We start from the raw sequence: 26,789 nt of genomic DNA on the forward strand, positions 1-26,789 counted from the left end.
ATCTTAAACACATTTTGCTCGAACAGCCCTTATTAGGCCATTTTATAGCCACCACAGTTCCTCTTTAAACACCTTGATCATGAAGAACAGAATTATGAAACCAAAACTAAGACGATTTTCTGAGGAAAATTAACTTCATAGCCATTATAATTAACGTAAGCGCAAACATATTAGAAATGAAGCTGGCTTAAAAGTGAAATTGCTAACCAAGAGAAGATCTTCTGGAAAATCCTTTGAGCATTTACTTCCTCAAAAGGCTATATAACTTTATCATGTTATCCACCCTATCAAATGGAAGGGAAACAAAAAGTACTTAACTGCAAAGGTAATTCTATAAGTCCATCTGTTTTTTTCCTGAGAAGGCTAATGCTTAAACTAACTTAGCAGGATAGTGAAGGAGAAGAATTAAAGGTTATCTGTAGATATTAATTATTTCTCATTTACATAATTAACATAACTAAATCTCTAAAATGCAAACATGAAAGTTAATTATGTAAAGCAATCTTTTCAGTATATAATGGATAGAAGAGTTTAGTTTTGTGACAGGCTATCAAAAGTTTGTAACTTCAGTCTGCACTATTATCTCATGATAGGGAAAAGAAGTGGAGGGTTGGATCATTAATTCTTGGCCTTAAGAAATTTTTAAAAAAGGTCTGAGAATATTGCAAGACAGACATTTGAGCTGAGAGATTCAGACAGGGTCACTAACTAGCTGAGTTGGAAACAACTGTGAAGGCTCATAGTTAAACAAACAGCTCTCAACCCCATCTAAATCTATTAGCATTCAATGGGTTTCGACCGACAAAAGGGGGAAGTGGTGCCTTCCCTGCGTGTAATTGCTTTAAATTGCTCATAAAAGTCAAGATATGATAGCAGTTCCTACTCAGTTGCTCAAGGGAACAGTATTCCACCCCTCAGTAGCCAGGAATACCTGAGGGTTTTTAAACTTCGGTCACAGAAAAAGCCACTCTTCCAGCAACATGGCCCTTCCGTTAAGAAAAAAAGGGAGTTCCTGGCAAATCAGAAGCCCCACCTTGGGTAGGAATGGCTTTTAGTGGAAAGAGCCCAAAACCACCAGCCAAGAAATACAAATTCTAATCCCAGTTCTTCCATTTGCCTGCTGTCTCCCCTTGGCAAGTCACCTAATTTCTTTGTCTCAGCTTCCTCATCTGTAAAATGGGGACTAAATACCTGCTCTACCTCAGACGGTAAGCTCCTTGTGGAACAGGCACTTCACAAATACCACAATTATTATAAGGCAGGTAAAACTGCTCAAAAAATAACAAAAGCATCTTTGTATGCAATTCTAGGGTGGGTAACAAGCTATGGTATTACCTGCTACAGAATCAATCATTATTTATTGAACCCTTATGTGCAGAACATTATACTGAGCATTTAGCAGTCTGTAGACACCTTACCTGCCCTCAAGGAGCTCACAGTTGTGGACTTTGCCCAGCAGTTTCTAAACCCACTATATGATAAAACAGTGTGGTCTAGTGAGAGAGCATGGATCTGGGAATCATTGAGCCTGGATTCTAATCCTCATTCCACCACTTGCCTGCCGTGTGACCTTGGGCAAGTCACAACTTCTCTGGGTCTCAGTTTCCTCATCTGTAAAATGGGAATTAAATACCTGTTCTTCATTCAGTCATATTTATTGAGTGCTTACTGTGTGCAGAGCACTGTACGCTTCCTTCCCCTTAAACTAAGTGTCCCTTTTGGGATAGGGACTATGTTCTAGTTGATTATTTTATATCCATCTCTGGGCTTAGGATAGTGCTTGGCACACAGTGCGTGTTTAAATACAGTCATACACACACACATTCACATACATAGATGATAATTTTGTTCTTGAATAGCCCCCACATTAACAATAGTGGGCAATCATTAAGGCTGTTTGGGGTTGGGGGTCAGGAAATGTGTCTAATTCTCAGTATATTCTTTCCCAGCAGGTACTTCAGTGCTTTGCAATCGCACAATCGCAAGCGGTGGATTCTTTTTTAGTGCAGGTAAGAAAAAAATAGGTGACATTCATTCATTCATTCAATCGTATTTATTGAGCACTTACTGCATGCAGAGCACTGTACTAAGCACTTAACATCCACAACCAACCCTGGATAATATGGTCATTCCTGCTAGAAAAAGCAGCATGGCCTAATGGAAAGAGCCGGCATGGGTTCTAATTCCAGTTCCACCACATAATTTATCCCGTGCCTTAGTTTCCTCATCAGTTAAATGGAGATTCAGTACCTGTTCCCTCTCCTACTTAGCCTGTGAGCCCCAGGTGGGAAAGGGATTGTGTCTACCCTAATTATCTTGTATCTACCCCATGGCTGAGAATAGTGCTTGAAACATAGTAAGCACTTAATACCACAGTTACTCATTATTCTTATTAGATAAGGCCACACAAGCTTAGATATGGGGATTTACTAAGGGTAGCTGTCAGATTTAACATTTTAAAATTATTCTCTTAATATACAAATATTAGTTGTTAAACTGAAGCAAAGCTAGCCCTGTGGTTGAACTCATGAGATCACTTGAAAACGGTCATCTGAAGTATTCAATCAATCATATTTGAACACTTACTGTGTGCAGAACAGTGTGCTAAATAAGCTTTTAGCAGAATACAATAAAACAGAGCTGGTAGATATGTTCCCCTTTCAGCCACTGTAAAATCCTTGAGAGCAGGGATCATGTCTATTAACTTTCTTGTCCTCTCCCAAGCACTAAGTACAGTGTTCTACACACAGTAAGCACGCACATACTATTGGCTGACTTATAAATACGGTTGAGTGGTGGGAGGAATGAATTTCTGCAATATAAACATACAAAAGTTGTAATTAGTCTTTAAAAACACGCAAACACAAAAGAAGCTTTTCAAATACTAATAAAATAATCTTTTTATTAAAACAAAGTCTGAAAAACTTCTGTATATCAAAACTAAGGCCACAACTAATGCTAAAATAAACTTCGAAGAATTTATATAACATGATTTATTTCAAAACTGTATACAAAGAGATATTACAAATGAGCTAGTACTCAAAACAGTTCAAGAACTTAACATTGTCTAATCTAGGAAACTTAATGATACAAAATACTGAAATACCAGTAAATAAAATCTATTTATTTTGGTCCTTGGGGGTAAGAACAAAGTTTTCCCTCCCACCCAGTCCCCATGGCTCCAGAGATGAAACAGAATGCAAGGTGGCAACTGCAATGTTTACAATTCAATCCTTTCTTCGGTTCTTTTTTTTTCCTTTGCAATCCTTTAAATGTCTCCAGTCATAATAGCAATGAACTCCTCCTGATTTACTACAGTGAGAAAAACGAGTCAACAGTTAGACACAAATAGCCCAAAAATAATATTTTCTGTCTACAGTGACTGTGCCTTGAAAGACAGAATTTATATATTACCTGCCATTAATAATATGGCTTCTTTACACTTCCTTCCTAGAGAGTCAACGGGGCACTAAAAAAATTAATTTATGTAGACAAACATTTTAAAAAACATTTAAACATTCACAGGTAGAAAAACCCTAGGACAAATATTAAAATTGCATAAATTGGTGAGAAAAGGCCTTAAATTAGACCCTGAAGCACAGAACTGAATGCACAGAAAATATTATCACTGTCGTAATCTGAACGGTATTATACACAATTGCAAAGGCAATATGGAGAGTATAAAGATATACAAAATATGGACCCATTTAAACCACCGAATGATGCTGACTACAAATATCCCTAATTACAAATGAAAATGTGCCCACGAACGAAAGCTCAAAAAATGGACGGCATGATCTACAAAATAAACATCTATAAACAGGTTATTCAAACTTACATATTTAAAATATTGGTTGTTATACTATTTCCAAAACTACATTCAAGGAATTGCATAATTTCTATAAAAGATGAGCCTGAGTTCAGTTTTAATAGAAAAATCAGTGAGGATATGAGGATTAAGCTAAATGGAAATTTTCCATCACTCTATTTTCTGTTCAGTAAAACAAAAGATACAGCTCTGTATGAATGCTGTACCAGACCTTCCCGCATCCCAAAAAATAACCATGCATTGCATCATCTTCGAAGTGAGGGAGATGCCTGTGCAAAGTATCCCAAATGAGGCTTACGAATAACCAGGAACTGAAAAATGTGTCAACCCCCTATATTTTAAATATATGCAAATATTGGAAATGAAAAAAATCAAGTGTTCTTGGAGAAGCGTTAAAACTACAAAAATATATTTTACAAGGCATTTTCTCAATTGGCCTCATCTCCTTCTTGACAATGAATGTAACAAAAATGTGATACCTAATGCAGTGATTTCATCATTTTCACGCCTAAGCCAACCAGTGGACAAAAACCACTAATGCTGCGATTCTACAGAGGAATGGAGGTTTCTGTGGGCTGGGTTAGTCAGCCTGGCTAAATGATGTGTGATTTTAAACCCTCCATCAGGGGTCTGGTCGCAAACTGGCATGGAAATTGCAGGAAGGAAAGGCGAAAACTACGTGTGCCAGGAAGCAGAGGTGATGATTGCCTACATTTCCCAGCAGCCAAAGGAGTGTCTGGGAGGAGTGTGCCTTCAATGAGAGCTCACCTCCTCCAAGAGGCCTTCCCAGATTGAGCCCCCTTTTTCCTCTCCTCCTCCCCATCCTACCTCCTTCCCTTCCCCACAGCACCTGTATTTGTTTGTACAGATTTATTACTCTATTTTATTTGTACATATTTACTATTCTATTTATTTTGTTAATGATGTGCATTTAGCCTTAATTCTATTTGTTCTGACAACTTGACACTTGTCCACGTGTTTTGTTTTGTTAATAATGATAATGATGGCATTTATTAAGCGCTTACTATGTGCAAAGCACTGTTCTAAGCTAAGCGCTGGGGAGGTTACAAGGTGATCAGGTTGTCCCACGGGGGGGGGGGGGGAGGGCTCATAGCCTTAATCCCCATTTTATTCATTCATTCTTTCAATTGTACTTATTGAGCGCTTACCGTGTGCAGAGCACTGTACTAAGCGCTTGGGAAGTACAAGTTGGCAACATATAGATACGGTCCCTACCCAACAACGGGCTCACAGTCTACAGATGAGGTCACTGAGGCACAGAGAAGTTAAGAGACTTGCCCAAAGTCACACAGCTGACAAGTGGCAGAGCTGGGATTTGAACCCATGACCTCTGACTCCGAAGTCCGTGCTCTTTCCACTGAGCCACACTGCTTCTCAGTTGTTGTCTGTCTCCCCCCTTCTAGACTGTGAGCCCGTTGTTGGGTAGGGACCGGTCTCTACCTGTTGCCGACTTGTACTTCCCAAGCGCTTAGTACAGTGCTCTGCATACAGTAAGCGCTCAATAAATGAATGCTAGGTGAAACCACCGCTGGGGTGGAACTAAATCTCTAAGGGGAACAGTTTAAACTCCAAACTACTCTCCATGCTTGGGCCCTCGGATTCGGCCACTACTTTGTCCCAGTCTGACTTAACGGCATGTGGTAATAATAATTACCAGTCAATCACTGAGGGTTTACTGTGTGCAGAGCACTGTACTAAATGCTTGGGAGAGTATGACATAACAGAGTTGATAAACACATTCCTGGCTCAAAAAGAGCTCACAGTCTAGGGGTAATCGGAGGCAATAATAAGTGGTTTCTGTTATATGCTCGCTACGTGCCAAGTACTGCACTTAGCCTGGGATAGATACAAGATAATCAGGTCAGACACAACCCCTCTCCCACATGAAGGGCTCCCTCTAAGAAGGGAGAATGGGTATTAAACTCTCATTTTACAGTTGAGGAAACTGAGGCCCAGAGAAAGGAAACTCATTCATTCAATCGTATTGAGTGCTTACTGTGTGCAGAGCACTGTACTAAGCGCTTGGGAAGTACAACTTGGCAACATACAGACACGGTCCCTACCCAACAACGGGCTCACAGTAAATGATTTGCCTGAGGTCACAAGACAGGCAAGTGGTGGAGCTGAGACTAGAACCCGGGTCCCCGGACTCAGGGCCGTGCTCTTTCCACTAGGCCAGGCTGCTTCTTTTTTGGTGAGCTTTCTCTTTTAAATCAGCCCTTGAGGGAAAATAGGCTAAGGCAATCAAAATTGGGGTTACTTCCATTTTAACCTTTTTCCAATCCCCTTTCCAACTCCAAGTCCGTGTGCTCTGGGGGCCAGGGTTGGAGCCTAAGTACATGTAAGGTTCCTCCATAACCCTAAATCAACCTTTGCTGTGAGCAACCTTAGTATTTATAGACTGCTGGAAGCTCACTGTGGTCAAGGAACGGGTCTGCCAACTCCGTTGTACTCTCCCAAGGCCTTAGTACGGTGCTCTGCACACAGTAAGTACTCAATAAATCATCATCATCATCAGTCGTATTTACTGAGCGCTTACTATGTGCAGAGCACTGTACTAAGCGCTTGGGAAGTACAAATTGGCAACATATACAGTCCCTACCCAACAGTGGGCTCACAGTCTAAAAGGGGGGGACAGAGAACAAAACCAAACATACTAACAAAATAAAATAAATAGAATAGATATGTACAAATAAAATAGAGTAATAAATATGTACAAACATATATACATATATACAGGTGCTGTGGGGAAGGGAAGGAGGTAAGATGGGGGGGATGCAGAGGGGGACAAGGGGGAGAGGAAGGATAACATACCACCAGATCAACTGACTGTAGTTTTAAATTTCATTTGGTGAATCTCCATTTAAATCTCCTCTTGAATCATTTTCCGTTGTCTCCGATTAAAATATTATATGCTGGCAATTATGGACTGTGGGTGTACTTTTTTTTAGACAGTAGAGAGTAACTCCCGACTTTTAGGACTGGGGAGTTTCCATTCAGATTCTGGCTAGGTTTCACATTTCCTTTATCCTTTTGAGTGCCTGGACTCCTTTCGCTTCTCATTCTAAATAATTTAGAAGCCAATCTCACAAGTCAAGTGAGTTTAGTAGGAGGAATAAAGGTAGACATGTCTTTTAGAAAAACACTGCCATTTCCATCCTGTTTCCTCCCCTCTCCTCCTACTTGCAATTAGGTACGTTTTTACACTGTTGATGGAGTCTATTACTATCGTCATGTTTGAGGACGGTTATCCTTTTCTTAGTATCTAAAGTACACAACGAACAGAACTATACATCTAGACAGCAGATGAAAGAGGGCAACAGATTGCCCACGGTTTTCAGTCATGAATGCCTTAAGAACTGCTATTTTTGGGGGAGGTGACAGAGAAGGGCCATTCCAACATGGACAGTTTACCAGAAAATAGAGGTTCAAATGAAGAATTCACTATGCCAACTATTAGCGATGATACTTCAAAAGAAAGTACATCATCCTCATTACCATCTACGGCATATATATCAAGCTCATACTGCTTATCTTACTGTTTACTAGGTGCTTGGGGAAACATACAAAGAAATGACATATACAGTTCCTTATAGACTGTGAGCCCGTTGTTGGGACCGTCTCTATATGTTGCCAACTTGTACTTCCCAAGCGCTTAGTACAGTGCTCTGCACACAGTAAGCTCCCAATAAATGCGACTGAATGAATGAATGAAATGAAAAACAGTCCCTACTTTCAAAGGGCATAAAGGGCAAAACAAAAATACCCTGTTAAGGTGACTTTATTAATATGTCTGCTTAACTCCATTCTTCACTTTTTTAAATGTAAAAATTTCTCCATTTGAAGTTATATACGCAAGATTGTATGTTAAGTTGCTACTTGTCTGAAGGGAATAACAACAGTAGGAAAGTAGACAGAACGATAATTTTATTCATTCTGCCAATACACCTCCACGGTAGAAGGGAGAAGAGGACAAGCTTGGTGTGTTTGTTTTTTGGGTTTTTACTTACGAGACTTGTTAGAGTGGATGCCAATACTAGCTCAGATGAGCATTAACTTCTATAATTCATTGCATTTAGAATTAACATTATAATGAGTGATCTTGATTATTACGGTTTATTTTGCTTGTTGTGAGCACGGAATGTGTCAGTTGGTTACATTCTACTCTGCCGTGCTCACAGTAAGCACGCAATACATACAACTGAATGAATAAATATGAGACAGATGCCCACTTACGAGTATAGGTAAAACTATTTTAAATATTTAGTTAGAAAATATCAGGCCAGCTTTGGGCAAACGATAGAATCTTCAGTATTTTTTCCATTGAAAGTTAGTCAAAATTTAAAGGCACTGTGTACATATTTAGTTCGGTAGTGTTTATAAGACGTTCTATTTCTTCTGAAATCAGACACTTCCAAAAAGCAAGTACCACCTATTTTTATCGTGGATACAATTCTAAATTAAAAGGAGCTTTAAAACTGTACACAGTTACCATAAAACAATCTCTTCCTGTTCACGCATTTCTCTTTAACTATGCAATATTAGCCCTCTCCAGCATCCTGAGCGATACCCTTTTGTTCCGATGAAGGAGGCTCCCCCTCTCCATCCCCCCCGTCTTACCTCCTTCCCTTCCCCACAGCACCTGTATATATGTTTGTACATATTTATTACTCTATTTATTTATTTATTTGACTTGTAGATATCTATTCTATTTATTTTATTTTGTTAATACGCTTGGTTTTGTTCTCTGTCTCCCCCTTCTAGATGGTGAGCCCACTGTTGGGTAGGGACTGTCTCTATATGTTGCCAACTTGTACTTCCCAAGCGCTTAGTACAGTGCTCTGCACACAGTAAGCACTCAATAGATATGACTGATTGATTGATTGATTGAAGGAGGCTCCTTTTAACACTTTCTACTAGGGAGGGCGGAGTGAGCTAGATCCTAAAGGAGAACTGAGTCCATGGCCAGTTGCATTCCTTGTTAGAATTATGTTTCCACTCAAAAATATCTTGGATTTTCAAATTCTAGACAGCCCATTTTCCTCTCCCTCTAAAATCCGTATCCTTCATCCAATTTTCTTACACTGAGCTCTACACCCAAGCTTTGTGTTCCAAAAAACTTTTTCTATTTATAACAGGGATGGACACATAATTTAATTGTTTATTAAGCAACCATAAAATAGTAGCTAAAATGCAATAAGTGTTTATCATTTTACACTTCGAGGCAACCAATTAATTCCAGATTTTTACTCTTCCTTTTTTTTATATATCTTGCTCTACTTTCTCACAAGATTTACCACCTTCTATTTTACATAATGTTCTTTTTTTGGACTCTTTCTACATCATTATCGTATCTTCATTATTCTATCTTGTTGCTAAGCTGATGTGAAGAGTGTTCACTTTACTTCAGTTTTTTTTTAACTCCTCATTCACCAAATGAGTCATTCCACTATTTTGAAATTCCTCGGCCATTCGCTGTATGTACATTTGGCAAACTTTTTGAAGGAAATGAGGAAAACTTGAGAAAAGGTCCCCACAAAGCGTCCATAATGACGGCAAAAAGAACTCCTTGGGAGGACTTTGCAAACTTCACTATACAAAATTAGAGAGAGTGATCTAATGTGTTCCATTTACAGAGTAAATATAGTGATGCTGCAGCAGAAGGGATTTCGCTAGCAATGACAGAAGGCAAGCTGGTTCCTGAAGAAATCACCGAATATCCTTCCACTGGTATCTTAAAGAATAGGACCGATGTCTCTTTACCTGGATTGTTCATGTAGTTCTAAGACCAGTCTAGGACTAATCCACTGCAACCTATGACCTTATCGAAGCTTTCATTCTAGGTGTTAAATTACAAATTAAAAAACAGCCCTTTTAATTGTAGAACTAAGAGAAAGTTAAGAGGATTTTAAGTGAAAACCAGGCCTATGACTGGTAACCCAATTTCTACTGCTGTTTCCAACACTGTATTGCAATCAATAACAATTACTGGAATATTTGCTAAGCGCTTATTATGTGCCAAGCACTGTACTAAGTACAGCACAGATACAACACTACCAGGTTGGACTCAGCTCCTGCCTACATGGGGGCCCCCAATCTCAGGGGAAGAGAGAAGAGGCAACGGGTCCCCATTTTACAGATGAGGAAACTGAAGCCGAGAAGTTAAATGACTTGCCCAAGGTCAAACAGCAAGCAAGCAGCAGAGACGAGATTAGAACCCAGGTCTCCTCCTGACTCTCATGTCTGTGCTCTTTTCCCTAGGCCACAGTACTGTAATGTAAAAGGCGGAAAAGTCAACAAGTCTACAGCTAAAGAACAGTTTGAATGATTTAGGGATGGAGGGCAGATGGTAAAGGGAGTAGAAAGTTGGGTTCATTAAATAATAATATTTAGATCTGATATGCTTTAGAAATTGATAATATACCCTTCAACAAATAACATTCCCAGATTTGAGCCCCAAATCACTAATTACATTCTTTGAAAAGCAAAAAAAATGAATAAAAGATGTGCGTTAATTTTCAAGTTCTGCTAATGAGCACAAGACCTAAGACTTCCCAATGGAAAACGAGAAAATAAACAGAGCAGTACATACTCAGATGGATACATTTCAAGGTTAGAGTGAAATGCTCAACTTCCCCAAACCCTTTGGGAGCCATTTTGCACTTACATCAATGAAAAGGAAGTTTGGCACAAGAGGAAAGTTCAGTGATAGTTCTGCGTCAGAAGAACTTAAAATGGATTATATGGGTATGCAAAAGGGAGGAAATCTTCAGTACACTGTAAAGTCTCTTTGTTCTGAAGAACCATGTTCTTACAGAAGAGTTTAGTTTCACCTCTCATAAGTATACTCTTCAAAGAATGAAGTGACAGGGTGGAGTCTGTAAACCAAGGGCAATGCTAATGAGGTTGACGAGTGAGGCATGCCAATTTTCAACAACTCTGGACTTGAGAGTAAAAAAAAAAAAAAGACAGCCTGAAGAACGTACCAGGGGCGGGGGGAGAAAATTTGTAAATATAAAATGCTGTAGAAATTCAAATTTTTAAATAAATTGCATATGGATAAATTATTGGATGAAGAAATATTTCTACAGTCCTCTAGAGTCCCCTATATTGAAGGTTTACAGGCCAGTTTTGGTTCAACGGGAAGAAAGGTGATAACTGAGAAAAATGGTCACTGACAATCGCCGAATGACGGATTGATGGATATGTATCTATTTACCTGAAGCCGCTTAAAAGCTCCAAGTTTTGGAAGGATCCACTAGGCAGTCAGCAGGCAATCTAATGATAGGGTACCCCCAAGAATGAGAGGCCACCCTTATTTTTTTCAACTTACTTTCTCCATCACCATCCTTATCAAACTCTTCTATCATAGCACGCAGTTCTTCATCACTCATATTTTCACCCAGCTCTCTGGCAACTCGCCGCAGATTTCTCAAACTTATTTTCCCTGAATCGTCATCATCGAATAGCTTAAATGCCTTCAGTATTTCTTCTTGGGGATCTCTTTCCAGTATCCAGTCAGTTACTAAAAGTGGGGGGGCAAATGTAGAGTAAATTACACAGACAGCCTACGGCTTGGCACACATTCTCTATTATTTAATTAATTACTCATTTATAAATGGCCCCTGCAAGACTATAAACTCCTTGAGGGCAGAGATAGTGTCTCTGTACTTTTTTGTACTCTTCCCAAGTGCTTTAGTCTAAACACATAAAGTACTCAATACTCTAGACTGTAAACTCGTGGGCAAGGAATGTGTCTGCCAACTCTGTTGTATTATACTCTCCCAAGCACTTAGTACAGTGCTCTGCAATTGATCTTGTTTCTTAAACGCTTACTGTGTGGCAGAGCACTGTACTAAGAGCTTGAGAGAGTAAAACAGAGTTGGTAGATACATTCCCTGCCCACAACGGGCTTACAGTTTGAAGGGAGCTTATAGTCTAGCGGACAGTAAGAGCTCAATAAATACCAATGATGACTAATAAATGCCTTCGAGTAATAAATATTGATAACTAGTAGTTCCCAAACGTTACCTTTGTTTGGTGTTTCAAAATTGGATAATATAGCTTTTATTGAGACAAACACTATAAAAAGTTCATCATCTGACATTTCTAATTAGCCCATCAGGACAATAATTATTTTCAGTAACTCATGAGCAGATTGGGCTCGACTGAGGCTTCTTGTGTCTCTGCTAAGAAAATGAGAGGAGGATGACAGGGAGTGAACATCTCCCAGCCTTCTGCCTCTCCTTTCTTCAGTGCAGTCTTCCACTGCTACCCAGATGATTATCCTGACACTGTCACTGCCATGACGTTTGAGTGGCTGCCCATCTCCCTCCACAACAAACTAAAACTCCTTCAAAGCTCACAGGGCAGTAGCTTCTTCCATTTTTCACCTTACCTCTTTTCACTCCCCCTCTAGACTTGGAAGCTCCTTGTGGGCTGGAGAACTTACCTATCAACTCTGTTTTACTGTACTAACCCTAGGGCTTAGTGAGGAGCAGTAGGCACTCAATAAATACCACTGATTGGTTCCTCCACCCCTCTTCTAGCTGTGTTTCACTCTTGATTCTCCTACCTCCTATCTCCTCCCTCTGTTCCTCCTGCTTAAAAACTTTCTTCTCCCTTACCCCAAATCCACAAGACCTCAGCCCTCTCGAACTTCAGAGTCCTCCTGAAAATCCACCCTATGCAGGAAGCCTTCCCTGATAAATTCCCCACACCCCAAATTGAACCAATTCATCAGTCACCCTTAGTACCTACGGATATATACATACACCCAACTCAGAACTCGTGCATATACTGCCTATCCAATCATATATTCAATTACTGATTTGGGTATTCCACCCTGGCACTTTTTTTTCTCCACTATATATTTGATCCTTGTTCTTTCGCTATTCAAAAGCGTCTGCCATCCTCATTAGACTGCTAAACTCCTTGTGAGAAGCAGAGTGGCCTGGTTGAAACAGCACAGGCTTGGGAGTCAGAGGACCTGGGTACTCATTTCTGCTCTGCTTGCCTGCTGTGTGACCTTGGAAAAATCACTTCAATTCCCCATGCCTCAGTTTCTCATCTGTAAAATAGGGATTGAGCCTGTAAACCCCATGTGGGATGGGGACTGTGTCCAACCCAATTACTCACTCATTCAATTGTATTTACTGAGTGCTTAATGTGAGTAAAGCACTTGGGAGAGTACAATATAGCAATAAACGGATGCATTTCCTGCCCACAAGCTTACAGTCTAGAGTTTACAGATTATTTTCTAACCGAATACTTAGCACATAGTGTGTGACAAATGCCACAATTATTACTATCGTTTTACTTCCGTTGTATATTCCCCAAGCACTTAGCACAACTCTTTGTGCTCAATACTTTACAATGACTGCTTGAATTAAACTTACTTTCCTTTTCCCTCCCACATCATGGCTTTCAAATTGTTTCCTTACTTCTCTGCAGCTTCTCTGCACTCCCCCCACCACCCCAACACCACCTCCCATGCCAGGGAGCTAGGGCCATGAACGTTGCAGGGATGGAGTAGTGTAAAGATAGACCGAAGCACCTTAAACGGAGCACTGTCTGTACTGCCTTGGGAGTAGTTTGAATGGATCGATGCACAACTACCAAAATTGGTCAGTGCCATCATGAAATTAGAGTGCTCGTTCATTTAAGCTCATCTCAAGGTTAAATGGATCTCTGAGACCACTGCACGTTCTGTGCTCCAAAGCGACTGTCTATCCCATTTGCCCGTGGACCTAGTCGGAGGCTAGAGAATCAGGGCCAGGGACGCAGGCTCCACAACGGCTCATTTCCCTGCCGGCCAAACAGGATGTCCAGATGCGCCCGTTCAAAAGGTGTGTGAGAGGTGGGTGGGCGGCTCCTTTTGGAGGGTCAGGAGGGGCTGTTTTTGCCAAGTCCAGGCTCGCGCCTGGCCCCAAGGCTTGGTGGGGACTAAGGGGTGGCACAGGGGCTGGAGAAGCAGCAGCATCCCAGCAGTACCATTGCTCCTTGTTCCTGCCCTCTCCCGCCTCACTTCCCCCGCCCAGTCAGGCTGGCACAAGGCCAGACCCACATGGGTGAAGACAATCAAGCATGAGGTTGGGCTAGTTGGGGGCTCTCCTGGGTAAGATGGAAACTCATCACACTTACCTGCCTATTACACAGCTCCTAAAAACCAGTCCCACAAGTAGAAAGGGGAAAAGAGTGAGCAGCAACCCAGTTAATGGAAAAGAAAAACATGGAGGAACTGGGAGAAGAAATCTATTACTTTGCTGGGTATTTAAGCCACATAAAATCTCCGAAGCCCGCAAGAAATTCTGGAAATTCACCTTTTTCTGAAAATTTTTACAAGGGTGGAGTAATGTCTAACTGGCATCAACATGCCACTAGCTCTTTGTACTCCACACAACTGGACTGATATGGTGTCAATGGTGTCAACTTCTCATTTTCAGCATGAAGGTGAACTTGGGGTGGATCCGGGATAGAGCTTTGAGGGGCAGGGCTCCTTCCCCTATCTTACATTACAAAGGTATTTGGCTCTTCAGGCCATTAAATATAATTTGGCCCTGTTGTGATCCACTGGAAAGAACAGTTCTGGTAATCAGGGGACTTGGATTCTAGTGCCATCCCTGACTGTACTTACTTAATTTGGGAGAAGACGGTAGATTGTTAACTCCTTGTGGGCAGGGATAGTGTCTACCAACTCAATTGCACTCTATTCGCCCAAGCGCTTAATACAGTGCTCTGTCCACAGTAAGTGCTCAATAAATACCATTGACTGATTCCTGATTGACATGCCCTTCGCATTGTGCTGCATCCCTGCCTGCTCACTGGCTTGTCACACTCAACGCCCCAGAGGGAACACGACCTGCAGAGATGAGAGAGTGCCTCCGATCTGAAGCCCCAAACTGAGCAAGTCTCATCCATCAGATAAAACTCCTCTTATGGGGGCTTTTAAAACCATTAACTCCTATTGTCTAGTGGATGGCAACTGGAAGAAGAGTCAGACTCCGTGTTCCCCACAAGTTTATTTTATATTGTCCCTTTTTTGATAAAAAAAATCTTTAAAATAACCGGTTATTCATACTACATTACATATTCAAACATCTATTCTCAATAGTTTCCTTTTATCCATCAACTGTGAATCTTTTATTCAAGGAGTCGTTTACTGAAATATGCTAACGGTAAATATGCAAAATAAAGCTCATAAATATTCAATTAAAACGTACTGCCCCCTTACAGAATCTGAACGAGGGAAAAATGAAATACCTTACAAAACCACAGATTCTCTTCTCAAAATAAAATGCTAAGAGAGCATCTCTTTTCATCCCTAAACAAAGTTACATTGTATAGTATTGTTCTGCTAAAAAGAAACGCTCTCGGAACCTGAGGGATAACAAAGCCATCTCTTTGTAATAACTAATGCTGGCCAGGGCAATTTCCCAGCCAACTGAATACCCAGAATAAATTAAGATACATACCGACTTCATTAAAATCTTCAAAGGTGATTTTGCCTGTGGCTTCCCGGTCGTAATCTTTAAGAATCTTTAGTACATCAGCTTTTTTCACATCAAACCCCAAGGCTCTCATTGCCACCTTTTGGAATGAATCAGAAGTACAATCAGCAGCTACAAAATTAAAAGAGATGTCTCCCACTCTTGAAAAATAAATGGCTTCCTTATTAAATAAGGATTATAACACCACCTCGCATCTTGCTAGAAAGGCAAAGAAGCAAAACTGAAGTGAAAACAATTCTTTGGCTCTGTCCCCAAGGTCCCAACTAACATGTCCTCTATTATGAATCCAACTTCTTGTTGCCAACAACTTGCTGTTGCCAACTCGTACTTCCCAAGTGCTTACTACAGTGCTCTGCACACAGTAAGCGCTCAATAAATACGATTGAATGAATGAATGAATCCAGATCCACCCCTTCTTCTCCATCCAAACTGCTGCCGCGCAGGTCCAAGCACTTGTCAGATCTCGTCTCGACTCCTGCATCAGCTTCCTCACTGACCTCTCTGCCTCCTGCAACCTCTCCCCTTTCCAGTCCCTACTTCGCTCTGCTGCCTGGATTCTCACTGGGTGCCTGTCTCCCCACTCTACAAACACCTTCAATGGCTGCCCAGCCATCTCCACATTAAGCAAAAGCTGCTCACCATCAGCCTTCAGAGATTCAGTCAGCCCTCTTCCCCTTTACTCTCCTGGTTCTCTCCTACTACATCCCAGCCTATACACTTGGCTCCTCTACCCGCAACCTTTTTACTTTGCCTCCAATCTCATCTTTCTTGTCTTTGACTCCTTGCTTGTGCCCTCCCTCCTGCCTGGAACTCTGTTACTCTGTAAGCTCCTAGAGATCAGGGATAATGTCTACCAACAATATCGTACTGCCACAAGTGTTTTGTTTTGTTCTCTGTCTCCCCCTTCTAGACTGTGAGCCCACTGTTGGGTAGGGACCGTCTCTACATGTTGCCAACTTGTACTTTCCCAGCGCTAAGTACAATGCTCTGCACACAATAAATACGATTGAATGAATGAATGAAGTGCTTAGTAAAGAGCCCTGCACCCAGCAAGCACTCATTAAATACCACTGATTGACTGAACTCTCTCCCACTTTATATATTGCTGTGGTTACTGTTAAAAGTACTTAAGCGTTTCCTACGTGTCAGGCACTGTGCTAAGTGCTGGAGCAGATACACGCTAATCAGGATGGGGCTTATGGACTTAATTCCCATTTTATGAGGGAACTGAGGTGGAGAGGTAAAACAACTTACCCAAGGTCACATAGCAGACAAGTGGCAGAGCGGGGATTAGAACCCAAGTCCTTCTGACATGGTCTGTACCCATGCTCTAGGCCATTCTGCTTCTCTTCGTATCCAACACCCCACTACTCTTCCTATCTTTAAAGCCCTACTAAAATCATGTCTCCTTCAGGAAGCCTTCCTGGGCTACTTTCTAACTCCCTAGCCCTATTTTTGCTCCCATTTGCATCCCTTATGACACACCTCCTAAGCACTTTGGTACCCACTCCACCTCGACCACTTCAGCACTGTATGTTGCTTCCCCTTCCTGTAATTTACTGTCTGCCTCCCCTGCTAGACTGAAAGCTCCTTCAGGGCAGAGATCATTTCTATCTACTGTGCTCTCCTGTCTACTCTCCCAAGTGCTCAGCACACAGTAGGCACTCTATAAATAACAATGATTCATTGAAAATATGGGACCCCCTAACGCAAAGGGTGAAATCTCTTACCAGATTAGAGTATTCTCCCTATTACACTGACCAAATACTATCTTGGAATTTTAGTCAAAGAGACCTGGGCCCTTAAGACTCAACTTAAAGTTCACTGGGTAAATCAGCATTATTAGAGCAAGTCTGCGAAGACAGCTACTACTAAGACGGAATAGCATTTCCATTATGAATTAAAAGGATTATATATTATAAATTGAGGTTTGTTGTGTCTTAAAGTTTACACAATAGTTTAATGGCCCATTACAAAATATGGAAATAATAGCTTCACAAGTTTGCATACAAGGAAAGTCTACCCCACCACAAACACATGTTATACTAGTTTTAAAAAAGCTAGGAAATGAAACGAACTTCTTAAATGCCTTGGAAAAGCCTCTTACAAAACTACTTGTAAAAAGAAGACAACTGACTCTCCAAACTATTCTTTTTCTACCAAAGTTTGAAGATCCAAAGAGAATGTCAGCAAGATCACTTTTCTGTAAAAATGTCTGGCCGTGTCTCCCACTCCTCAAGAACATTCAGTTCTTGAGAAGCAGCCTGGCTCAGTGGAAAAAGCACGGGCTTTGGAGTCAGAGGTCATGGGTTCAAATCCTGGCTCCGCCACTTGTCAGCTGTGTGACTCTGGGCAAGTCACTTACCTTCTCTGTGCCTCAGTGACCTCATCTGTAAAATGGGGATTAAGACTGTGAGCCCCACGTGGGACAACCTGATCACCTTGTAACCTCCCCAGCGCTTAGAACAGTGTTTTGCACATAGTAAGCGCTTAATAAATGCCATAATAATAATAATAATAATAATGTTTTCCCTGAAAATTCAGAATAGAGATCTATTCTTTCAATTTTGCTCTGACACTTCCATGTCTCTAAACAGCTTTCTGTGTACTAGTTTATTAAGACAGCCCAATGGATGCATTTTATCTTTCAAATACTCCAAGGAAGAACACTGAATCATATCTCTACATATTTTGTTTCCTATTTCATCAGCATTGAATCAGGAAGTTCTTTCTGAAAATGTACTATGGACCAGTCAATCCCAGTATTTCTGTGGAGCGGTTGGTGGCCACCCTATTTCAGATGCCTGACGGAATTTTTCAAGTGTCTGACAGGGGATTACTCCGGGACCATCCCAGACTGGAAGCGGGAGGTCAGACCGAAAGTCCTGGAAGGGATAGGCGGAAAAAAACAACCAGGTCCAGCTCCAAGCCCAGCAGTGTGGCAGTGGAGATCTAGGACACTCAGGGCCCAGATCAGGATCCAGGGAGACTCCTGACCCCACTTCTGGATTATATCGACTTCCTTCCCCTGCATTGATGAGACTGGAGGAAAAGCAGGTTCATTTTAGAGTCTCAGAGTGCAGATGGAGTACAGTGAATGTGGAAAACATTTCTGCTACACATTTCTTCTAGACTGTGAGCCCGCTGTTGGGTAGGGACCGCCTCTATATGTTGCCAACTTGTACTTCCCAAGCTCTTAGCACAGTGCTCTGCACACAGTAAGTGCTCAATAAATACGATTGAATGAATGAATGAATGAATGCTAACAGAAACAGGAAATAACTGAAACGCCCCCCACCCCCAATAAGGCAGCTTCCTGCTGAAACAGAGCCCATCTCGTCTCTTGGGGGAATAATATCCAAACTTTAGGTCTGGGTTTAGGTGCTGATTGATTCATTCATTCTCAATCATATTTATCAAGCACTTACTGTGTGCAAAGCACTGTACTAAGCACTTATCCACACGGACCGGGGGCCCACTGGGCCCTGAGAGGAACTGAAATGGCAGAGATAGTATGGCACCAGTGAGTGCTTTTTCTTTCCTCTTCCTCCTCCCCGAGCTCCACCCTCTCACTGACCCAAGTTCACCCTTTCACTCAAAATGAAGAGTTGGCATCCTGAGTGTGAGGCAACTCTCCAAACTGCAGCTGCTTTCCTGGGACCAGTTTATCACTCCCACCCTGAGATCTAAACTTCCAGGACCCCTCCCCTCAATAACCTTCTACAGAGATGACAACCCCATCATTTGGGATCTTACATCCCCCATCCACAGCTCACAATTCTCAAGTCACTGACCATCTAGGGGATTAAGTAGGCCTTTCCCTACCTCCAGGCCCAGGCCAGACGCCACACCCAGTGGGGCTAAAGGTGGCCCAGATGCTCCACGATTCCCTAAATCACTAGAGAAAAATGCATATTTTGCTCTCTTTTTACCCCTGGAAGGAAACGTATCTTTGATATAAGAGAGACTTTCATGGAGAGTGGCACAAGGACAAAAAAGCAGCCAGGTATAGAGATGACAGGTTGATTTATTTATCTTTTAAGAACCCCAAACTCTGCCCCAAAACCAGCTTTTTTACAGTCTTTTCAGTCCAAGTCAGATCCAGACTGCAAAAATTACTAGCTAACATCAAAACAATCTGCTTACCATTCTTGATTCTCCAGCCCCTCTCTCAATCTCTCCTTTACCAAAATCATTATAATTCTGACCAAGTTCCACACTTCAGCGAACTGTCTACTTGGTCTTCCCATTCACATCATACGCTGTCCAAACGTTTCCAACTATACTCCTTCCCGTTTCTTGATGTATTGTGGTTTGTTGGCTTAATTCTGATTCCATACATTTTTCAAGTCTCTGTAGTAGCTGAAAATTGACTTACTCTATCGCACGTTCAAAAAATTACTAAAACATGTCTTTCGAAAGTACCAAATTTACAACCACCCATATAATCTCCTTTTACGGGCAGTCTTCAATCTGCATCCTTACTAAGGTACTAAAACCTAAATCCCAAAGGAATAGCTTCTTTTCTTCTTCTGGGTCCAGGTCGTGACACACAGCACTACTTTTCATGCTTTTAAATATGATCATTTTATAGGCTTAATTTAGTATCTACGAAACCAGTTTATTTCATAAATGAATACCATTTTGAAAAAACCTGCAATACTTATCATCTTCATGCCCAAAAGAGGAAAATATTGTTTTCACTATGAATTCTGGGCTAGGATAGTGCTGAGGAAGTAACACGAGCCTGTCTAGAAGAAGCGCATGAGTGCTGCAATGTGAGCAGGTACCGCTCTCTAAAATTAAAATTTAAACTAGAAATACTTTGCCAAAATCCCCATAAATTTTCACAAGAATACGGGATTAAAAAGATGATTACCTTTAACTCATGGTAGTCTATTGCTTCATCTTTGTCTGTATCAAATAGTTCAAAAGCATCTTTAATTTCTTGCTTCTGTTCCTCAGACAGCTCTCTTCTCTTTTTCCGTTTTGTTTTGTCTAATACAAGTTCATTTCTAGGAATGGAGAGAACGGAATATGCTCAATAGTTTGACGTACCTATTAATGTTGTTCCTTTGTGATTTTATATTATCCAAATGGAACGTCCAGCACAACAAAATAAGTATCAGCAAAAATCAACGACTTGAAATTTCTCAAATATATATTTGCGAGGAACAAACTTTTCTACTTAGAGAACCAAACCAATAAGCCATCTCCTTGAACAGCTGTTGTAAAAATTAACTCCCGAATTTTAACAGATTAAGAAATCAGGAGATCCAGGAGAAAATCACCTGTAAGAAAAATGCTTACAGCAGTGAATCGATAACTTAAACCAGCCCTCAGAACTTCCCATTAAAGCATTCTTTTGCATATTACTAGGTCAAATTGCATGGGAAAAATATTTTTTTCAAAACTTTCAAATCAACAGGAAAGGCTCACATTACTCTCTTAATCACAATTTTCACTTTTTACATATTTTGAACATAGTGACTCAGTATATATGCATTTTGCATATGCATATGCAGTAAGCGCTCAATAAATACGATTGATGATGATGATGATTTACTTTTTAGAAAACAAGGAACGAGTCATGAAATCTTTGTAAAATATACATCCTAGCACTCCCTAAAAAGTTACTGAATGTTACTTTCTATGCTAGTAGTAGTAGTAGTAGCAGTAGTAGTAGTAGTAGTAGTAGTAAAATGCTAGTTTACTGCAGTAACTCATTGGAGAATGGATCTTGCACCCAAATGAGGGAGATAACAGCAATATTCACAAGCGGCGGAATCACTATCCCATTAATATTTCCCTAAAATTCAACTAAAGCTACTAATAAATCTTTTATGCACCTTGAATCCAAATTTCCCGCAAGTTCAGTATCCATTATTTATAGAATACGATTCCAAAAGGGCTATTCTTACTTCACCTCTTCCTCTAAGAATCTGCTGGAAAAGACACGATATTTTCTCTCACCGCTAATAAGGAAATTATTGACAACCCCCCAAAAAATGAAGCTTCTTCCAGAGAGAAGCAGATATTCAATCACTGGCCTTCAATCGATCATTGGGAGAGAAGCATCGTGGCCTAGTGGGCAGAGCATGGGCCTGTCAGACCCTGGGTTCTAGTCCCCTCAGCGCCCTTGTCTGCGGTGTGGCCTTGGACAAGTCACAATTTCTCTCAGTTACCTCATCTGTAAAATGGGGATTATGACTGTGGGCCCCCACGTTGGACATGGACCGTGTCCAATCTGATTACCTTGTATCTACCCCGGTGCCTGGCACATAGTAGGCACTTATATATCATAAAAAAAATCCCTACCCCAATGAGTAGGCTTCTAATAATAGATGGGGAGGACAGGCTACCCAAAGCGAACGGTTAATTTGCGGTGTAAGTCACGAAATAGCCCATATTATCTAGTTCTATGCACAGACTGACTTGAGTAAAAACAGTGGTACCTGTTAAGCGCTTACTATGTGCCAAAAACCTGTGCTAAACTTTGAGTTTGCACTCCGTCTCTGATCCTCCTGGGGCTCAGTTTAAGAGAGAGGGAGAGAGGAGCTGTAATCCCCATTTTACATGAAGAAATTGAGGAACGGGGAAGTTTAAAATTTCTCTCCCAAGGTCACTCGGCAGGCATTGGCAAAGGCAGGATCGAGACCCAGGCCTGTGCTCGTTCCACCGCACTAGGCTGGGATGGGAATAAGGATGCCAGTGGCCTATGGCACCTGCTTGGTCCAACCCTGGAGATCTTCCTGTCCCTTAGACTGAAACGGGGCAGGGGAGCCTGGGTTCTAATTCCAGATCTGCCACTTGTCCGCTGTGTGACCTTGGGCAGCGTGGCTCGGTGGAAACAGCATGGGCTGGGAAGCCAAGGGTCGTGGGTTCTAATCCTGGCTCCGTCACCTGTCAGCCGTGTGACCTCGGGCAAGTCACCTAACTTCTCTGAGCCTCAGTTCCCTCATCTGTAAACTGGAGATGAAGACTATGAGCCCCAGGTGGGACAGGGACTGTGTCCAACCTGATGAGTTTGTATCTACCCCAAGGCCTAGTAGGCAGTAAACACTGAACTATATACATATATATAAATATCTATATATATATATATATATATATATATACGCATATTTTTAAAAAAAGTAGCTGGACACTGGAGAGGAGGGGGCGGCTCTGGGCCTAAATTGCTTCTGCTCCAGCAAAGGATCTGTGGGACTTGGTGGAGGCAATGAGATGAGACCATGGGGGGGTGGGGGGAAAGGAAGAGGAGGAGGTGGAAGGGGGGAGATGGGGAGGAGGAAGAGGAGGGAGGGGAGGGAGGGGGAGCGAGGGGGAGGAAGGAGGAGGGGGAGGGAGGAGAAGGGGGAGAGGAGGGGAAGGGGGAGAGGAGGGAGAGGAGAGAGGAAGGGGGGAGGAGTCGGAGGGAGGGGGGAAGAGGAGGGGAGGAAGAGGGGAGAAGAGGGGAAAGGAGGGGAGAGGAGGGGGAAGAGGAGGGGAGGGAGGAAGAGGAGGGGAGGGGGGAAAGGAGGGGAGGGGGAAAGGGGGTAGGGGGAAAGGGGGTAGGGGAGGGGGGAAGAGGAGGGAGAAGGGGGAAGAAGAGGGGGGAAGGGGGATGGGGAAAGGGGGAGGAGGGGGGAGGAGAGGGGAAGGAAGAGGGGGGAGGAGAGGGGAAGGAAGAGGGGGGAGGAAAAGGGGGGGAGGAAAAGGAGGGAGGGAGGGGGAGGAAAAGGAGGGAGGGAGGGGGAGGAAAAGGTGGGGGGGGAGGAAAAGGAGGGAGGAAGGGAGGGGGGAGGAAAAGGAGGGGGGAAAAGGAGGGAGGGAGGGAGGGGGGAAAGGAAGGAGGGAGAGAGGGGGGAGGAAAAGGAGGGAGGAGGAGGGAGAGGAGGGAGGAAGAGGAAGGGGGAGAGGAGGGAGGAAGAGGAGGGGGGAGAGGAGGGGGGAGAGGAGGGGGGAGGGAGGAAGGGGGAGAGGAGGGGGAGAAGAGGGGGGAGGGGGGAGGGGGGAGGGGGGGAGAGGGGGGGGAGGAAAGTGGAGATGCTCGCGGGAGGCGGGCGCTCTCGCGATACTTGGGCTCCTCCCGCCGGCGGATCCCTCTGTGCGGCGGGACGGCCCCCCCCGCCCCCCTCGCCACCATCCGGCCACCTGCCGCCTCGGGAAACCGACCGCCAAAGGCGGGCGGGCAGGCAGGCAGGCACCCGCCCCTCCCCTCCCCCCCGGGCCGGTGGTCGCCGTGAGCAGGAGCCCCGCGCCCCCCCGCCCTCCGGGAGGGAGCCGTCCCCGCCGCCGCCACAGCCTCCTCCTCCTGTCCTGCTCCTCCTCCTCCTTACCGACCTCAGAGCTAAACTCATGGTCTCCCCGGACGGCGGCTTTCCACGGGCGGCCACCGCCCGCTCCCCGCGGCCCGGCCACGGCCCACAACCGCCGGGACCGGGGCGGGGGCGGGGACAGGGGCCCACGGCGCGCGACCCCCAGCCCGCCCGCCCGCCGGTGATTGGGCGGTTGGGCGGCCGCGCGGCCTCTGATTGGCGGGGCTCCGCGTCCGGCCCCGCCCCCCCCGCCGTTGGGCGGTGAGGCGGCCTGCCGACGGACCGGCCGACGGACGCCATTTCCCAGAGCCCCTTGCGGGGGCTGAGGCGTGAGGGGAGGCGGGGAGGGCCGGTCCCCCGTGAGGCGGCCTGGCGAGCGTTTAGTACAGCGCTCTGCGCCCAGTAAGCGCCCAGTAACTGCGACTGAAGGAATAAACGAATGTCAGGGCCGTGGCTCCTAATCATCTGCACGCCCAAAATAGGAAAATATTGTTTTCACTAGCGTGGCTCGGCGGAAAGACCGCGGGCTTTGGAGTCAGAGGTTGTGGGTTCAAATCCCGACTTCACCGCTTAGCTGTGTGACTTTGGGCAAGTCGCTTCACTTCTCTGTGTCTCTGACCTCATCCGTAAAATGGGGGTTAAGGCTGGGAACCCCACGTGGGACAATCTGATCGCCTTGTAACCTCCCCAGCGCTTAGAACAGTGCTTTGCACATAGTAAGCGCTTAATAAATGCCATTATTATTATTATTCACTATGAATTCTGGGCCAGCACAGTTGCTGAGGAAGTGACGCGAGCCTGTCTGGAAGCGGCACACTAAGGGGCTGAAAGAAATGCTTTGTGCTGCCTGCTCAGGTCACAATCAATCAATCAATCAATCAATCATATTTATTGAGCCCTTACTGTGTGCAGAACACTGTACTAAGCGCTTGGGAAGTCCAAGTTGGCAACATATAGAGACGGTCCCTACCCAACAGCAGGCTCACTGTCTAGAAGGGGGTGACGGAGAAGAAAACCAAACATATTAACAAAATAAAATAAATAGAATAGATATGTACAAGTAAAATAGAGTAATAAATATGACTCAGAATGACTGAGTGCTGCAATGAGAGTTCCTGACCTATTTTGCTCCAGTGAGGGGTTTTGCAAGAATGCAACCCCTGAGTTACATGAGAATTGGGGTCACGTGTGAAGTTCAATTTATTAGAGAAGCCAGAAAATGTGTCAGGCCTTAAAAGGGCAAAGATTGAGAAGCTTGTCATATGCTTGCTCCTAATCCCTGCTCCACCATCAGTCTCCATGTTTTGTTTTGTTGTCTGGCCCCCCCTTTCTAGACTGAGCCCATTGTTGGGTAGGGACCGTCTCTACATGTTGCCGACTTTCATTCATTCATTCAGTCATATTTATTGAGCACTCACTGTGTGTGCAGAGCACTGTACTAAGCGCTTGAGAAGTACAAGTGGGCAACAGAGACGGTCCCTACCCAACCACGGGCTCACGGTCTAGAAGGGGGAGACAGACAACAGAACAAAACAGAGACAGGTGTCAAAACCTTCAGAATAAATGGAATTAAAGCTAGAGGCGCATCGTTCACAAAATAAATAGAATAGGAAATACGTACAAGTAAAATAGAGTAATAAATCTGTACAAATATATACAAGTGCTATGGGGTGGAGAAGGAGGTAGGGCAGGGGGGATGGGGAGGAGGAGAGGAGAAAGGGGGATCAGTCTGGGAAACTTCCCAAGTGCTTAGTACAGTGCTGTGCACACAGTAAGAGCTCAATAAATACGATTGAATGGATGAATGGCCCTTCGTTCCGCTGGGCCTCAGTTCCCTCATCTGCGAGAAGCAGCGTGGCTCAGTGGCAAGAGCCTGGGCTTGGGAGTCGGAGGTCGCGGGTTCTAGTCGTGGGTTCTAATCCCGGCTCCGCCACTTGTCAGCTGGCTGACTTTAGGCAAGTCAACTTCTCTGTGCCTCAGTTACCTCATCTGGAATTTGGGGATGAAGACTGGGAGCCCCACGGGGGACAACCTGATCACCTTGGATCTCCCCTATCAATCAATCAATCGTATTTATTGAGCGCTTATTGTGTGCAGAGCATTGTACTAAGCACTTGGGAAGCACAAGTTGGCGCTTGGAACAGTGCTTGGCACATAGTAAGCGCTTAACAAATACCATCATCATCTGGAAAATGGGGTTTGAGACTGTGAGCCCCACGAGGGGCAGGGACAGTGTCCGATACAATTAGCTTGTGTCCACCCCAGCACTTAGTACAGTGCCTGGCACGTAGTAAATGCTTCACAAATGCTACAACTATGGACAGGGATCGCTTAGTACAGTGCTCTGCACACAGTAAGTGCTCAATAAATACGATTGATTGATTGATTGATTGATTGATAGGTCCCCGGAAAGCCTTGAATCGAGTGAGGGCCTATGATTGACAGGTCCTCTCACCAATCAGGAGGCCACAGCAGCCAAGTTCAGAGGTCACCCTTTGCCCAACCCCCCCTCTTCCCACCCCACGTGTCTCCACAGGTGGACCCTCATTCATTCATTCATTCAATCAATCATATTTATTGAGCGCTTCCTGTGTGCAGAGCACTGTACTAAGCGCTCGGGAAGTCCAAGTTGGCAACGTATAGAGACGGTCCCTACCCAACAGAGGGTTCGCAGTCTAGAAGGGGGAGACAGACAACAAAACAAAACATATTAACAAAATAAAATAAATAGAATAAATATGTACAAATAAAATAAATAGAGTAATAAATACGTACGAACATATATACAGGTGCCGTGGGAAGGGGAATGAGGTAAGGCCTGTGACCCCCGCCGTGACAGATCAGCCAGCAGGGATGTCTGCAAGGGGCCGTCCTTGTTTGTCCACAACAATTATTTATTTGGATTGATGTCCGTCTCCCCCGACTCCCAGCCTGTGAGCTCGTTGTGGGTAGGGCATGCCAATGTTTATTGTTGTATTGTACTTTCCCAAGAGCTCAGCACAGTGCTCTGCACAAAGTAAGCACTCAATAAGTATGATTGAATTAAGGAATGAATCTCCTACTGTCCCCTACCTGGGCTCATGATGGGCAGGGAATCTGTCTACCGACTCTGTTGTATGGTCCTCTCCC

At 43.6% G+C, this 26,789-nt stretch overlaps 1 protein-coding gene across 2 annotated transcripts; it reads right to left on the reverse strand.

Moving 5' to 3' along the window:
• Positions 1 to 2,978: 2,978 nt before the first annotated feature.
• Positions 2,979 to 23,793, reverse strand: CETN3 (centrin 3). 2 transcript variants are annotated; one of them, XM_038765732.1, is made up of 5 exons: positions 23,686 to 23,793; positions 20,240 to 20,375; positions 15,325 to 15,439; positions 11,184 to 11,375; positions 2,979 to 3,312 (listed from the first exon to the last, which is right to left on the reverse strand). In XM_038765732.1, the coding sequence occupies exons 1-5, from the start codon at positions 23,700 to 23,702 to the stop codon at positions 3,269 to 3,271; spliced, it is 504 nt and encodes a 167-aa protein (XP_038621660.1). In that variant the 5' UTR covers positions 23,703 to 23,793; the 3' UTR covers positions 2,979 to 3,268. The 2 variants fall into 2 exon arrangements, with proteins under 2 accessions (XP_038621660.1, XP_038621659.1); XM_038765731.1 differs by lacking the exon at positions 23,686 to 23,793 and adding an exon at positions 21,210 to 21,268.
• Between the last annotated feature and the right edge of the window lie 2,996 nt (positions 23,794 to 26,789).

This window comes from Tachyglossus aculeatus, chromosome 23, assembly GCF_015852505.1.
Source record: "Tachyglossus aculeatus isolate mTacAcu1 chromosome 23, mTacAcu1.pri, whole genome shotgun sequence".
NCBI lineage: Eukaryota > Metazoa > Chordata > Mammalia > Monotremata > Tachyglossidae > Tachyglossus > Tachyglossus aculeatus.